The 15,372-nt window shown below is 39.0% G+C and overlaps 1 protein-coding gene across 7 annotated transcripts in view; it reads left to right on the top strand.

Annotated features, from left to right (window-relative positions):
• The window catches only part of Pias2 (protein inhibitor of activated STAT 2), an 84,209-nt gene that overhangs the window by 25,216 nt on the left and 43,621 nt on the right, over window positions 1–15,372 (top strand). For all 7 annotated transcript variants that reach the window (XM_029471728.1, XM_021150174.1, XM_021150179.2 and 4 more), the window contains exons 2-3: window positions 2,076–2,550; window positions 10,604–10,688. In XM_029471728.1, coding sequence (XP_029327588.1) covers window positions 2,076–2,550; window positions 10,604–10,688 — 560 coding nt within the window. The remainder of the gene's footprint in view (window positions 1–2,075; window positions 2,551–10,603; window positions 10,689–15,372) is intronic.

The raw sequence follows: 15,372 nt of genomic DNA on the forward strand, positions 1-15,372 counted from the left end.
TTTTTTTTTTTTTTTTTTTTTTTTTTTAATTTAAAATTGGGGATTGAGGCTATGGCCTTGTGAATAAGACTTAAACCTTGCTATTGAGATACCCCTAGCTCTGTGTATCTTTAAAAGAAAAATCATACTAACATTTTTTTGTAGAGAAATTCCTCTGTGTAGAGCTAGTAGAAGTTAAAGATATACTGAAAGCCAGACTTTGGAGTCAGTGAAGTAGAATGGGAATAATAACAAACAACAGTTTAAAAGATGATACTACAGATACAGTCATCAACTATTGGTGAAGGAAAATAACCAAAATTCGCTCTTGCCCTGTTGTTACAGCAGGTTAGCCTTATCCCTTGAGGCCTCTGATGGCTTAACTGCATGAAACTTGGTTAGAAAGCTGAGTTTAGAAAAAAAATGTAGCATTTGTTTTAAAAAAAAAAAAAAAAAAACCCTTATTTTTAACTACGCAGATATGCGTGTGGGCACATGCCTGCCAGTGCAAGTGTTTTATAGAAATCAAAAGAGAGATCTCTTATGAGCTGCTTGATATGAGTGCTGGGAATTAAACCCTGATCCTCTGGAAGAACAGTCAGTGTTTTTAACTACTGAGCCATCTCTAAGAACCCAGGGCTCTGAGTCTTGGTGGCAAGGTCTGGCCTCTCATCTGTATATAGATTTTGGGTCCCAGGTTTCCCACTCACTGGGTGTCCTTGACCTTTACACCACTATCTTCAGAATCTCCAGTGTAAATACTGTCTCTGACAATTCAGAATCCTGTGACTCCACATTCTATGTCAAAGCCCATACATCTTCTTTTTAGTTTATAGTATGTATAGTATAGTATAGTACAGTATAGACATACAGTATGTCTCCCTAAATCTTTTTTCCCCCTGGAGTGAAAGACCGTTAGTCTTACAGGAAAGAAGTTCTGGCTGCCACATGCCTAACTGATGAGATAGGCCAGGGAAGCCCCAGTCACAGAGAGGAGGAGGTCTTCTGAGAGCAGGTTCTGGATGGGTGACTCCATAGCTCTTCTTTCCTCTTGGCAGATGATTCTCATGTGGCATAGGTAAAATCTCACCTATGTTGTTTACCTCTTTTGTTCGAAATTGAAAAAACTTACTAGATGTTATAAACTAGGCAAATGAGATATGTAGAGCAGGAATTGCGTATTAAGTACAAATTAGGAAGAGTGGCATGAGAGAATCTTAATTTTTTAAGGACAGTGACAGCCGTGTTCCTTACTGTGTAGAGCTCTTACACTCATGTGAATACTAAACTACATTGTTTATCATTTTTGAAGTTGAACTGTTGAATATAGGATATATGTAATTCTTAGTCTTAATATTTTTTTTTAAAGATTTATTCATTTGTTTTATGTAAGTACACTGTAACTGTCTTCAGACACACCAGAAGAGGGCATCGAATCCTGTTACAGATGGTTGTGAGCCACCATGTGGTTGCAGGAATTGAACTCAGGACCTCTGGAAGAGCAGTCAGTGCTCTTAACCACTGAGCCATCTCTCCAGCCCCAGTCTTAATATTTTTAAGTATCTTTAAAAAATTATTGTTCCTTAATGCTTGAGTTGGGGTTAAAAATGCATTGGCTTTAGATCACAGGTAGAGTTGGATTTTGTAGATTTCACTAAGATTTTGTAAATTTTCTAAGATTTTGTAGATTTCACTAGAAGTTAAATTGTTACATAAAAGTTCAACTTGTTTAATTAGTGACAATTTTGTAGCATGCTGTGTTGTATATTAGGAAGTCTTAGTTTTGAAAAGAACATTTTCATTAAAGAGTTCGTAGTGAAGAAGCAAATATGGATTTATATTAGCATAATCTGACAGTAAAGTGGTTAATATAAGAACCAAGACTAGTTTCTAAAATGAAGAAGAGAGCAAAATTTGATTTAATAACATAACTGAAATGGAAGTTCCAAGAGAAGATAGTTTCTGAATATTATAGTCTATGTGTTGTGGTATGTGTAATATTACCATCAGAAAAAATCTGATTTTACAATATTTTAGGTAAGATTTTTAAAAAACATACTTGACAATAACTTATCTTTTTCCCTCTCCCTTTTTAGAATATGGTTTCTAGTTTTAGGGTTTCTGAGTTACAAGTGTTACTGGGCTTTGCTGGACGGAATAAAAGTGGGCGCAAGCATGACCTCCTGATGAGGGCGTTGCATTTATTGAAGAGTGGCTGCAGCCCTGCGGTTCAGATTAAAATTCGAGAATTATATAGACGCCGATACCCACGGACACTTGAAGGACTTTCTGACCTTTCCACAATCAAATCATCGGTTTTCAGCTTGGATGGTAGTTCATCACCCGTAGAACCTGACTTGGCTGTGGCTGGAATCCACTCGTTGCCTTCTACTTCAATTACACCTCATTCACCATCATCTCCTGTTGGCTCTGTGCTGCTGCAAGACACTAAGCCCACCTTTGAGATGCAGCAGCCATCTCCTCCCATTCCTCCTGTCCATCCTGACGTGCAGTTAAAAAACCTGCCCTTCTATGACGTCCTTGATGTTCTCATCAAGCCCACGAGTTTAGGTGAGTATTAAGAGAAATTACTTTTTAATTAAAATTTTTTTTAGAAGCAAATAAAATAACCTTCAGCTACTAGTGATTTGTTATTAATATCTTAACATTGAAAGCCAGGATTGGCAAGATGGCTCAGAGGGTAATAAAGATGTTTGCAGCTGGGCGTGGTGGCGCACGCCTTTAATCCCAGTAGAGGCAGGCGGATTTCTGAGTTTGAAGCCAGCCTGGTCTACAGAGTGAGTTCCAGGACAGCCAGGGCTATACAGAGAAACCCTGTCTTGAAAAACCAAAAAAAGATGTTTGCTGCCAAACATGATAATCCTAAATCAGTGTACAAGAACAGGGGGAAAACCTGTTCCTGGAGCAGACTCTCTGCTCTTGCACACATGTACCATAGCATGCATGCCCCCACAGATTAATGTACCAAAGAAATTGATAGCCAGGTGTGGTGTGCAGTAATTCAAGAGATCTGTGGGCTTAGCAAGGGTATCATAGGGAGGTCAGCCTGGACTGCCTAGTAAACTTGAGGCTGACCTGGATTATGTATTGAGTCCTTATTTCAAAAGCAAAAGAAACAGCCCCAAACCCCAGCCCACAAAAATTAAGGGGCTAGGGAAATGTTTTAATGTATAAAAATGCAGCAAGCCGAAGACCTGAGAGTATGACTGTCTAGAACCTGTGTAGACCCAGACTTGGGTAACCCAGACTGTGTAATCTCAGGGTTCTTACAGGGAGGTGGGAAGTAGAGTCAGAAAATCCCTTCAAGTTTAGTGCGGGAGTCACACACACACACACACACACACACACACACACACACACACAGAGTGTGATCTAACTTACATGCTCCTGCCTGCATTGGCAGGTGAATGTGGGTGCACACACAGACGATTTAACGTCATGCATGGTGTGACTCGTGCCCATTGGACTTATGCCTATAGTGCTAGGACTTGGGAAACTGAGCAAGGGGGTTGCTGAGAATCTGCGTCTAACTGGGCTACGTAATACTGGGCCATCAAGGGTTGTATAGGAAGACTTTGTCTCAAAAGCAAAACAAGACAACAAAACAAAACAAAACAAAACAAAAAAAACTTAACAAACTTTAGGTATTACTGCTAAACATTAAATGTATGAGTAAAAAATTGTGATAGACATAACAAATTTAATTTTAAAATGTTCTATCATTTGAGTATCTTTAGTTTTTCTAATTTGTAAGAATTGTGTCTGTGTGACGGGTATGGGGAGAGGCATAAAAAGCCAGTTATGCCTGGCAGTGGTGGCTCACATCTTTAATACCAGCACTTGGGAGGCAGAGGCATGCAGATTTCTGAATTTGAGGCCAGCCTGGTCAACAGAGTGAGTTCCAGGTCAGCCAGGGCTACAGAGAAACTCTGTCTTGAAAAAAAACCCAACAAAACAAAACAACAACAACAAAAAAAAATCAAAAAAAAAAAAAAAAAAAGAAAGAAAAAAAGAAACAGAAATGTTCTTTCTTTAACGTCCTTGTAGTTTTTCTTGTATGAATTTCAGCAGGACTAAAGGAAAATAGATTTTTGCTTTGTTTTGAGACAAGGATTCTCTGTATAACCAGGCTGGCCTTGAGCCCCCAGAGAACTGCATGCCTCTGTTTTTTGAGTGTTGTTATTTGGCATTTTTTGTTTGTTTGTTTTGAAACAGGGTCTCTGTATGCCCTGGCTGTCCTAGAACTTGCTCATGAATTAATTGAGACGGCCACGCTAGTAATGCATATAGCCTGCTTTATAGCTACCCTTAGAACTGAAAGGGTTCTTACTTGTCATTGTTTTTTTTTTGATTTTTCGAGACAGGGTTTCTCTGTGTAGTCGTGGCTGTCCTGGAACTCACTTTGTAGACCAGGCTGGCCTCAAACTCAGAAATCCGCCTGCCTCTGCCTCCCGAGTGCTGGGATTAAAGGCGTGCGCCACCACGCCCGGTCATTGTTTTTTTATAGATACTTTTTTAATTTTTTAAAAAAATTTCCCCCTGTTCTCAGCTTATAGACATCAGAAACACACAGGAAGATCCCATTTCTAGTTCAGCCAGAGATATTTCAAAGTTAGCTATCTCCCTATATGTATGGTGCCTGCTTTGTTTTGTTTTTTCCTCTTCTCCATTTGAAAAGACTTGTAGTTGCAGGGGCACTGTGTGATCTTTCTGTTGGAGATAGTTGTGAGTGCTGTCCTAAAGAGAGTCGCACTAGGAGAGTCTATTGTAGTGTTCTTTGGAAGTGTATTACGTGTCTTAGATGATAGTGTGTTGCCTTGGCACTATGCCAGTATTCTCATGTACATTCTCACTTTTCGCTCACTTAGAATATTTTGTTATATCAAATGTCAGGCACCATTTCTACAGTCCTATATACATATATGATATATATGTCATCTGTGAGCATCTTTACTTGTAGTTTTGAAGAACTGCACATATTTTTGAAAGATAAATGCCTAGCTGAAAAGTTGGAACAAAGAGCTATTTCGACATTCAGTGAAGTTGAATTCATTGCACCAATTTATATTCTTCAGCATATGATTGTATTGTTTTGCCAGCATCTTCATGAACATTGTATTACTGGTTTTGTAATTCTTGCTAATCTCAACGATAACAGAGTTAATGTTTTATTCTTTTCATGTCCTTAAGTCCTTTGTATTAGGATATGCTTGGTAAGCTCCTGAGTATGATCAGACTGGTATAAAGTGATATGCTGACTCGTTATATCCATTACAATAGACTGTTTTAAGTATTTGAATAAATTCAAGCAAACAGTTTAATTAAATAAGATAATAAGTGATTATTAATTTGGAGGTGGCCATGTGTTCTATTTGTAGGGAAGAAATGAGATGCCTTTAGGGAGTATGTTAATGTAGTTAAGTCTTTTTAATAGGAACAAAGAAGAAAACGAAGCTGGGCATAGTGCACATATCTATCACTTGGGAAGCTGAGGCAGAAGTATGGAGACTTCAAAGTCAGCCTCGGGTATATAGCAGGGCACTTGAGAGAGGGTGTGAAAACTGGGCTCAGTGTTCAAGGCCTCCCCTAGCATGTGTGAGGCCTGAAACTGAATTTGATCCCTAGAACTGCAAAGGGAGCAGGGAGTAACAACAGAGAGTGGGGTTATGATTAAGAACTATAAATTGTGCTCAGATGTTATATCAGCCTAATTAATGAAGAATTCAATTATGCTTTCTTATAGAGACTTGAGGGAGCTTGGGTTGTCAAATATGAATACTTGGGATTGTTGGAATTTATGTCAAGAGAGAGCTCTAGTTAATCATAGAAGTTGAAATTGTAGTATATAATTGTAAGGCCAACTAGTGAAGAACTGAATAGAGAAGTACAGGTTTGCTAGAAAAAGGGCTAAGGCCATTGCAAATGGAAGACTGCAGAATAGAATTTAGAGCTAGCTTACTCAGATGTGGGACACAGTAGCAGAGGAGTGGGCATGGAAGGGGTGCTGACGATGATTGACTCCACACTCGTTCTCTCTCACAGGAACTTTGCAGAGAAAATAGACAGTGAGCAGAGCACTGTCAGAATGGTATCAGGGACAGGGAAGAAGGTTTTAGGCACACACTCAATGTGAAAGACAGAGGATACTGAAGTCAAGGAAAGGACTTCTGGTAATTCCACTTTGTGGTAGCTATCTTCCTCTTTGTAAGTCTGACTTAAACTCACTGATTTTCAGATATAAGAAATCTCAATTCTCTGACCTCTTCAGTTAGCTTTTGCAGTGGTGATTATTATTATAATGATATCTGTTGGTTGTTAACCAAATAATCAAAATTGAACTAGTTTGATAGTATAAAATGGCTTTATTTCTCCTGTCACCAATTGTATATAAATGAGCCTGTGTACAGTTTTATAAAAATTTTAAGCTTTAATATCCCCTTGAAATATATTTATTTTCCCCCAGTTTCATTTTTACTGTCATAAAATGTCTCTAACATCAAACTGTCTAGAGACTCTCATCACCAGTCTATCTCTGTTTCCTTTCATCTTGTCAAAACTGAAACTCTGAGCCCATAAAACTATAATTCCCCATTTCTTCTCCCCTAGCTTCTGGCAACCACAGTTCTACTTTCTGTCTCTGATATTTACTCTGCTAAGTACCTCAGATAAATAAATCACAGAATACAGCTTTTTTGCTATTTGGCTTGTTTTACAGCTAACATAATATCCTCCATACTTGTCTTGGCATAGTACATATTACTTCTTTCCCTTCTTAAAACTATTGAAAATTATTATGTATTTTTGCCTTTTGCTTATCCATGTGTCTGTTTTTTGTTTTTTGTTTTTTTTTTTTTTTTAACCAGACAGGGTTTCTCTGTGTAGCCCTAGCTGTCCTGGAACTCACTCTGTAGTCCAGGCTGGCCTCGAACTCAGAGATCTGCCTGACTCTGCCTCCCGAGCGCTGGTATTGAAGGCGTGTGCCACCACTCCCGGCTCCATGTGTCTGTTTTTAGACAATTGGTTGCTTTCACATTTTAGCCGTTGTGAATAATACTTCTTGAACATTAATGTAAATATCTCTTTATCAAAAGTGAAATTGTTGGATCATATGATTGTTTTTAAGTTTTAAAGCAACTACCATATTATTTACCACAACAGCTGCAATATCTTATATTGCTATGAACAGTACACAGTTTTGCATGAGAATTTTTATACACCCATGCCAAAATGTTCTGGTTTTGGGGGTAGTGCTTTATTTTGGATAGTAGCCAACCCAGTGGGTATAAAGTAATATTGAATTGGAGTTTTCTAATTATGAATTATATTGATTGCTTTTTCATGTGATCATTAGCCATTATATATATTGTTTAGAGAAAAGTCTTTACAAATCATTTGCCCAGTTTTGAATTGGGTTACTTTACACTTCTATTTCTTTGAATTTTCGGAGGATGTCCCCATCTCTGTTCCCTAGCTGCCTTACTTTTGATTTAGAGATACAACGTAATAAGGAATATAAGGAAAGTATTCGTAGATGGCATTGCAGTGATTGATGGGGACGGAAACCAAGCACAGTCTTTTTGGTTTTTTGAAACAGGGTTTCCTTTTTTTTTTTTTTTTTTTTTTTCTTCCGGTTTTTGAGACAGGGTTTCCCTGTGTAGCCCTGGCTGTCCTGGAACTCACTCTGTAGTCGAGGCTGGCCTCAAACTTAGAAATCCACCTGTCTCTGCCTCCCAAGTGCTGGGATTAAAGGCGTTCGAGCCACCACTACCTGGCTCCAATCACAGTCTTAGATGATGCAGTGTAATACATTAGTTCACTCAATGCTAATTTTATGACTTACCAGGTTGGCTAAACTGAGCCACAAATCTACCTATCAACTTTCCATTTTTAAAAACTTTACATATGGGACTGGCGAGATGGCTCAGTGGTTAAGAGTGCCGACTGCTCTTCCGAAGGTGCATAGTTCAAATCCCAGCAACCACATGGTGGCTCACCCGTAACGAAATCTGATGCCCTCTTCTGGAGTGTCTGAAGACAGCTACAGTGTACTTACATATAATAAATAAATAAATCTTAAAAAAAAAACCCTTTACATTTTAAATTTATATACATAAATTAAACCTTTAAAAAAGTTTATATTGACCTTGTAGTAAGCCACTTGCTTCTCTCTTGCTCTCTTGGGCTCTCCCCCCTTAATCCATGGCCATGGCCGGCCTCTACGTCTCTACTCTCTCCTTCTCTCTCCCTTTCTTTGCCTCTACTACTCTCTTAACTCCCCTCCCCATGCCCTGAATAAGCTCTATTCTATACTTTAAACAAAAAATTAACAAGACATGTTAAAATGACAGCTTTTTACCTAAGTATTTTACCAAGCCAGTTTAATTATTGTCAAGTAGGTGACAATAGGTATGTATCAGACTATAGCTTTTTTCCTTGAAATACTTCATTTATTTTACTTAATTATTTTAAGACAAGGTCTTACTATGTAGCCTTGGCTGACTTGGTAGCACTATGTTTTCCAGGCTTGCCTTGAACTCACAGAGATCTGCCTGCTTCTGCCTTCTGAGTGCTGTAACTGAAAATGTGTACTGACATGCCTGACCCAGATTTTAAATTTTTTTGAGTGCATGTTGATATCATTAAAGTCAGAAGATGTTAGACTTTGTGGAGCTGGAGTTACAGGTGGTTGCCAGCCATCTGATGTAGGTGTTAAAAGTTGAACTTTGGTCCTCTGTAGGAGCAAAAAGCCCTCTTAACTCCTGAGCCGTCTTTTCAGACCCTTCATTTTCCCTCCTTTCCCCTCTCCCCTCCCTCCCTCCCTCCCAAAGACTTAAATGCAGACCACCAAAACTAAAAATTCTTTTGTTGTCAAAGCTTTCACGTGTGTTAATTGTCATAAAAAGTAGAGAAAAGTGTTACCATATTAATTGAGAAAGATTTAGAAGTTTTATGTCAATTTATTTGTGTGTGTGTGTTCCTCATTTTTTAACCTTGTTCTTTTTGGGGCACTCTGTACTTGTGTTAGATATTTTCAGATTTATGGCTAGAGAAACACAGTACTCATGCTGTCAGGTAGGATTGAAAACAATGCTTATTCACTTGGTTTCGTGGTTTGTGCTAGAGATTGGGTCTAGGGTCTTGTGCCAGTCCTCTTAGTGCTGCGCTTGATATAGCCCAGCCACTTTGTGTCCCTTGTAATCTCACAATATGGGCTGTTGTATTATGGTTGACAGTTACAGGGTGAACTTAGTTTTTGACAGAGGAAAGAGGAAGCCACACAGGCGGAAGAGAAGAAAGGACAAGCAGGAGCCCAGGACTGGGGAACTTACTTTGTTCTATGTCCCATAGTAAAGTGCCCATGCTTTTTACTCAAGGAGTAAATACTTTTCTTGATTTGATGTGACTGACAACGAGCTTTTTGATGTTAGACACTTAGCTGTCATCTTGTTCTTGATCTTGGATAGTTGTAGCAGTAATATAAAGGAGTTATTTTGGCTTTGCTCTTGGGTGAAGTTGCAGTACTTTATGGTCTATTCTCCCTCTCTGTCTGTCTGTAGGCTATTATTTATGAGACAAGATCTCTGTAGCATTAAGCTCATTGTACAGTCCAGGCTGGCTTTGAACTCATGATCCCCTTGCCTCACCCTTTTGAGAGCTAAGATTACAGGCTTGTGCCACAATGCCTATAATGAGCATTAGAACATCAGTATTAATGTGTTACAGTTCTTCATGATGTTTTCAATACATTTTAGCCTTTAATAATATAGTTTAGCAGGATAACTTTACCAGATAATTAATTCTTTATAACTAGGTTATAATTACTACTTAGCAAATTTACCCAAAGTTTTGAAATTTTCGGACTTTTGTGTGCTCTGAGTTTTTAAATATAAAGCACTAAAATAACAAAGATGCTAAGAACATGGTTTTTTTTGTTTGTTTGTTTGTTTGTTTGTTTTGGTTTGGTTTTTCGAGACAGGGTTTCTCTCTGTAGCCCTGGCTGTCCTGGAACTCACTTTGTAGACCAGGCTGGCCTCAAACTCAGAAATCCGCCTGCCTCTGCCTCCCGAGTGCTGGGATTAAAGGTGTGCACCACCACATGTATGAACATGTACTTTTAAAATTTTTATTTATTGTTATTTATTTTATATCCATTGGTATATCTGTGTGAAGGTGTCAGAACTGAAACTGGAGTTAAAGAGAGTGGTGAACTGCCATGTGGTATTGGATATTGAGTCTGGGTCATCTGAAAGAGCTGCCAGTGCTGTTAGCCCTGAGCCATCTCTCCAGCCCTGAGAAAACATGCATTTCATGGGCGGCCTGCTCTGAAGGCTGTGTTTGACACTCAGGAGATAGCCAGAGTGAATGTTGTCTTGAATGGTTTATTATATTCTGATATCACAGTATAGTTCATATTTTAGAATACTGAATGATTATTTAAAATTAAGCTCATTTGGATAACTATACTCAAGATTGTAGATGAATACATTTTCATACAATCCTGGAGTTTTAGAGTATTAATTACATTTACCCTTTAACATTTCAGGGCTTAGCTCGTTATTGCAGGTGCTTCTTTGTTACTGAATACATCTTTTTCCCTCCTCAGTTCAAAGCAGTATTCAGCGGTTTCAAGAGAAGTTTTTTATTTTTGCTTTGACACCTCAGCAAGTTAGAGAGATATGTATTTCAAGGTAAGCGGAATGTTTCAAATATATTTTTCCTTGAAGGTTATGTGTTTGCCTTATGTGTTTGCCTTTTAGAGTTATAACAAGATACAATAGACTAGGTGACTTAAACAGAAATTTTTTTATTTTCAAAATTCTAGATAGTTCTGTCTAAGATCAAGGTAAGCTTTGTTGCTCCGAAAGCCTTTTCTGGAGGTGCATTCCAGCTATGCAACATGATACTGTATGACGACCATGTCTGTTAACTTAGGGGTTTCTTTAAGAATTTTAATTGCATCTATAAAAGCAATTACAAATACAGTCACTTTGTGGTTAAGGTTTCCATGTATAAACTCTGGGAGCCCACAGTTCAGTCTACAAAAGTTGAACTAATCTCTCTCTCTCTCTCTCTCTCTCTCTCTCTCTCTCTCTTTCTGCCCCTCCCTCCCTTTGTCCTTCCTTCCTTCCTTCCACTTTTTTATACATTGGTTTGTGTGTGTGTGTGGTGGTGGTGTTGAATGTCATGGTAAAATCGTCAGGAATTCTCTTATGTGGCGTCAGGGAGCAAACTCATCAGGACATAAGGCTTAGTGAGCCTCTAGTGCCTTTACCACTGAGCTGTGTTGCCATGCCCAATTGTACTATTTCTTAAGTGATAATAGTGTAACTGTGTTAAGTCATATAATAAATACTGTGTACTAGAAAAAGTTGCAACCTTTCAATTAAACCTTAAGAATCTTTGTAAGTTTTTTTAAGACACGTTGGCCAATATTTTTTGTTTTGCTGGTGTTTGGAATTAAACCCTGGAGCTTCTGTGTGCTGGGCAAGGGCTCCTGTCACCTTCAGTGTTTCAACTGAAAGCTTTATTTAAAATAGGGCAGCATAATAAAAAGTGAGCATTTCACATGGTGATTCATCCCTGTAATCCTTCCTTGTGCTCCAGAGGTAGAGACAAGAGGATCTTTTTTTTTTTTGTTTTTTGTTTTTTGTTTTTTGTTTTTTGTTTTTCGAGACAGGGTTTCTCTGTGTAGTCGTGGCTGTCCTGGAACTCACTCTGTAGCCCAGGCTGGCCTCGAACTCAGAAATCCGCCTGCCTCTGCCTCCCGAGTGCTGGGATTAAAGGCGTGTGCCACCACGCCCGGCAAGAGGATCAGAAGTTCAAGGTCAGCTTTGGCCACCTGAGATCTGTTTCAAAGTAAAAATGAATTTGTTAGTTACCCAAAGATAAAATAACTATAAGCAGACATTTTGGGACTAAATGTGAATAACTTAATGGTATTCTTGGGTAAGAACAAAAACTGGGGGCTGGTGATATGGCTCAGCGGTTAAGAGCACCCACTGCTTTTCCAGATGTCCTGAGTTCAATTCCCAGCAACCACAAGGTGGCTCACAACCATCTGTAATGGGATCTGATGCTCTCTCCTGGTGTGTCTGAAGATAGCTACAATGTACTTACATACAGAAAATAAATAAATTAAAAAAAAAAAAAAAGAAAAAGAAAGAACAAAAACTGGGCTTACAGTGGGCACTGGTGTAGGAACTAATAGCCTGATCAGAGCAGAGTTGGAGAGGGGGAGAGGTGGACTCTAACTGGTCTCAGCTTGGGTTTTTGAAACTTCAAAGCTTAATCTTATCTTAACCATAGTGACACACCTCCTCTAACAAGGCCACACCTACTCTAAACATTGCCACACCTCTAATTAGTCCTAAATAGTTCCTGTAAATGAGGGCAAAGCATTACAACAGGAATGTGTGGGACCTTTTTTTTTTTTTTAAAAAAAGATTTGTTTATTTTATGTTTATGAGTACATTGTTGCTATGTTCAGACACACCAGAGGAGGGCATCAGATCCCATTACAGATGGTTGTGAGCCACCATGTGGTTGCTGGGAATTGAACTCAGGACTTCTGGAAGAGCAGGCTGTGCTATTAATCACTGAGCCATCTCTCCAGCCTCCTGTGGGACCATTCTTATTGAAATAAGCATACCTGCGGACCATTTTCTTGACTCAATTGCTTCCGGGCAGCCCATCTCTGAATGATGCCACCCATGTGTGCTGCTACTGTATACTGTAGGAAAGTAAGCTAAGCAAGCCAAGTAAAGAGCAGTCCTCCTTGGCCTCTGCATCAGCTCTTCCCTCCAGGTTCTTGCTCTGCTTGAATTCTTGCCTGGACTTCTTTCAGCTGGGGAATATTGTTACGTAAAAGCTGTAAGCTAAAGTACCCCCTCCCCCCCAAATTGTTATGGTCATGGTGTTTATCACTGCAATAAGACAAGAAACAAATAAAACTGCACAAACCAGAATAGTTCTGGGCAAGGTTAGCTATATAGTCAGTCACCCTCCCTGGCCAAAATAACAGGCAGCCTCCAAACCAGAGAAATACTACTATTCTTTTCAGTTTTGGATGAAGAGGAGGAATTCTAGTGGTATGGGACTCAGAGTCATTTTATTACTCTGTAAAAAGGGAAAGTTTAGTAAGTTGTAGTGTGATGAGTTCCAGTTCTATCTAGAAGGAGCCAGTGTTGGGTGCTGGAGAGATGACTTCATGGTTCAGAACACTTAGTGCTGTTCTCACCCTCTGTAACTCCAGTGCAGGGTCTGGTGCCCACTTCTAGCCTCCTCCAGTCTTTATTATGGAAGTGTGCATTATCAAGATTATAGGTGAGTATATCCAGATAATATATCATGAAATTCTTGGCACTTAGCACTTTAAAGAGTGTTTAATATTGTATGGAAAAGACTCTGAGACACAACTAGATGTTTTTGAGCAATCATACTGGTTTTTAAAAAATTACATATCTTGAAATCGTCAAGATTTTATAATTTATCAAGTTTAAGGTTCCACAGAGTGATGTTTATATAAATAAACTGGTTTGTAACACTCTTGGGATAGAAATAAGCCAACAAAGAACACAAAAGTACAAATTATTTTAAATAGAACTTTGTATCATTAATGTAGTGGTAAGTCTCTGAGATCAGTTTTTAAGGGATTTGTACAAGGCATAGTATTAAATGACATAATGACTTTCTACAACTGATTGCAGTCTTGTTAATGAGCCAAGTTACTTAACTGAAGTGTCCATTGGCACTGCAAGATATTATATTAAAAACCCAGTTTACTTTTGACAAATGAATTGATGTGAGGAGGAAGGAGATCACTCTTAATCTTGGTTGTGTTAGAAAACTGCTGAGTTAGTATGTGGGCTTTTGAAGGAAGTGAAGATGTAGACTGGAAAATACATATTTCAGGGTGCTTTTTATTCTATGTGTGCCTGTGGTATGTGTAAGTCCATATGCAGAGGCCTGAGGAAGCTGTTGAACGTCTTACCCTCCATCTTACACAGAATCTTCACTGATCCTGCACCTAGGCTTGTTCTTCCTGGTGCTTTCTGCCCTCAACCCTTCACTCCCGTGCTGGAGTTGTAGTTATGACTATGCCTGACATTTTGTGTTGTGATTCCCAGTGCTAGTTGTTACCCACTACGAATGTACTTATTGCTTTAGATGGATGATTGTAATAATTTCATGTATATTTATCCCAGTATAAAATTTTACCAAGTAATGCTGTTTTCCATTGATTTGAAAAGAAATAGAACATGTACATTACAAACACAATCTTTTCAGAACTCGGGGACCTATTGGTAAAAACAATCCTTTTCCTAATAAATGTAAATAAAAGTTTGCTGAGACGTATTACCAACATTTAATCCCCCTATGTTTGGCTCTCCCTTCTTTTTTGTACTGAAGTATTTCAAAGCTGGTCACTTGCATTATGTAATACAAGTTGTGCTTGAGTATGCAGCTCTAATGGATTTTACAGGATTATTCATAAAGTTGTGTGTGTGTCTGTGCTTGTGCAAATGTGTGTGCAGGTTGCTGTATGTAAAAGCCAGTAGTTGGCATCAAGTCTTTAATTTGTCCACCTTATGTATTGAGGCAGGGTCTCTCAGTTGAAACTTTGTAGCTCATTGGCTACTTGAGCTATCAAGTTTGCTTTGGGCAATGCCAGTTTGCATCTCCTGATTGCTGGGATTGTAGGTGAGTTGCTACTCCTGGTATTTAGCTATAAGAGTGCTGAGGACTTGAATTGTGGTCCTCATGAATTTTTTATAAATTGAGCCATCTCTCCAGCTCTCACTCAGAAGTTAATTAATTCTGTAATAAAGTTGTATCTGGCCCATGTTCAAACGTTCGATGTTATCAAGGAAGGGCTACATACTACTTTTTTTTCTTTTTATTGGATATTTTCTTTATTTACATTTCAAATGTTATCCCCTTTCCTGGTCCCTCCCTCCCCTGATATCCCCCATCCCGTCCTCCCCCCACCCCCTGCTTCTATGAGGGTGTTCTTCCACCGACCCACCTACCCCCACCTCCCCTCCTTCCCCTACACTGGGGCATCTATCAAGCCTTCATAGGACCAAGGACCTCTCCTCCCATTGATGCATGACAAGGCCATCTCTGAAACATATACAGCTGAAGCCATGTGTACTCCTTGGTTGATGACTTAGTCCCTGGGAGCTATTGGGTGACTGGCTGCTTAATATTGTTATTCTTCCTGTGGAGTTGCAATCCCCTTCAACTCCTTCAGTCCTTTCTCTAACTCCTCTATTGGGGACCCTGCGATCAGTTCAATGGTTGGCTGCGAGCATCCATCTTTGTATTTGTAAGTCTCTGGCAGGGCCTCTCAGGAGACAGCCATACCAGGCT

The sequence above is a fragment of the Mus caroli genome, chromosome 18 (genome assembly GCF_900094665.2).
Source record: "Mus caroli chromosome 18, CAROLI_EIJ_v1.1, whole genome shotgun sequence".
Lineage (NCBI taxonomy): Eukaryota > Metazoa > Chordata > Mammalia > Rodentia > Muridae > Mus > Mus caroli.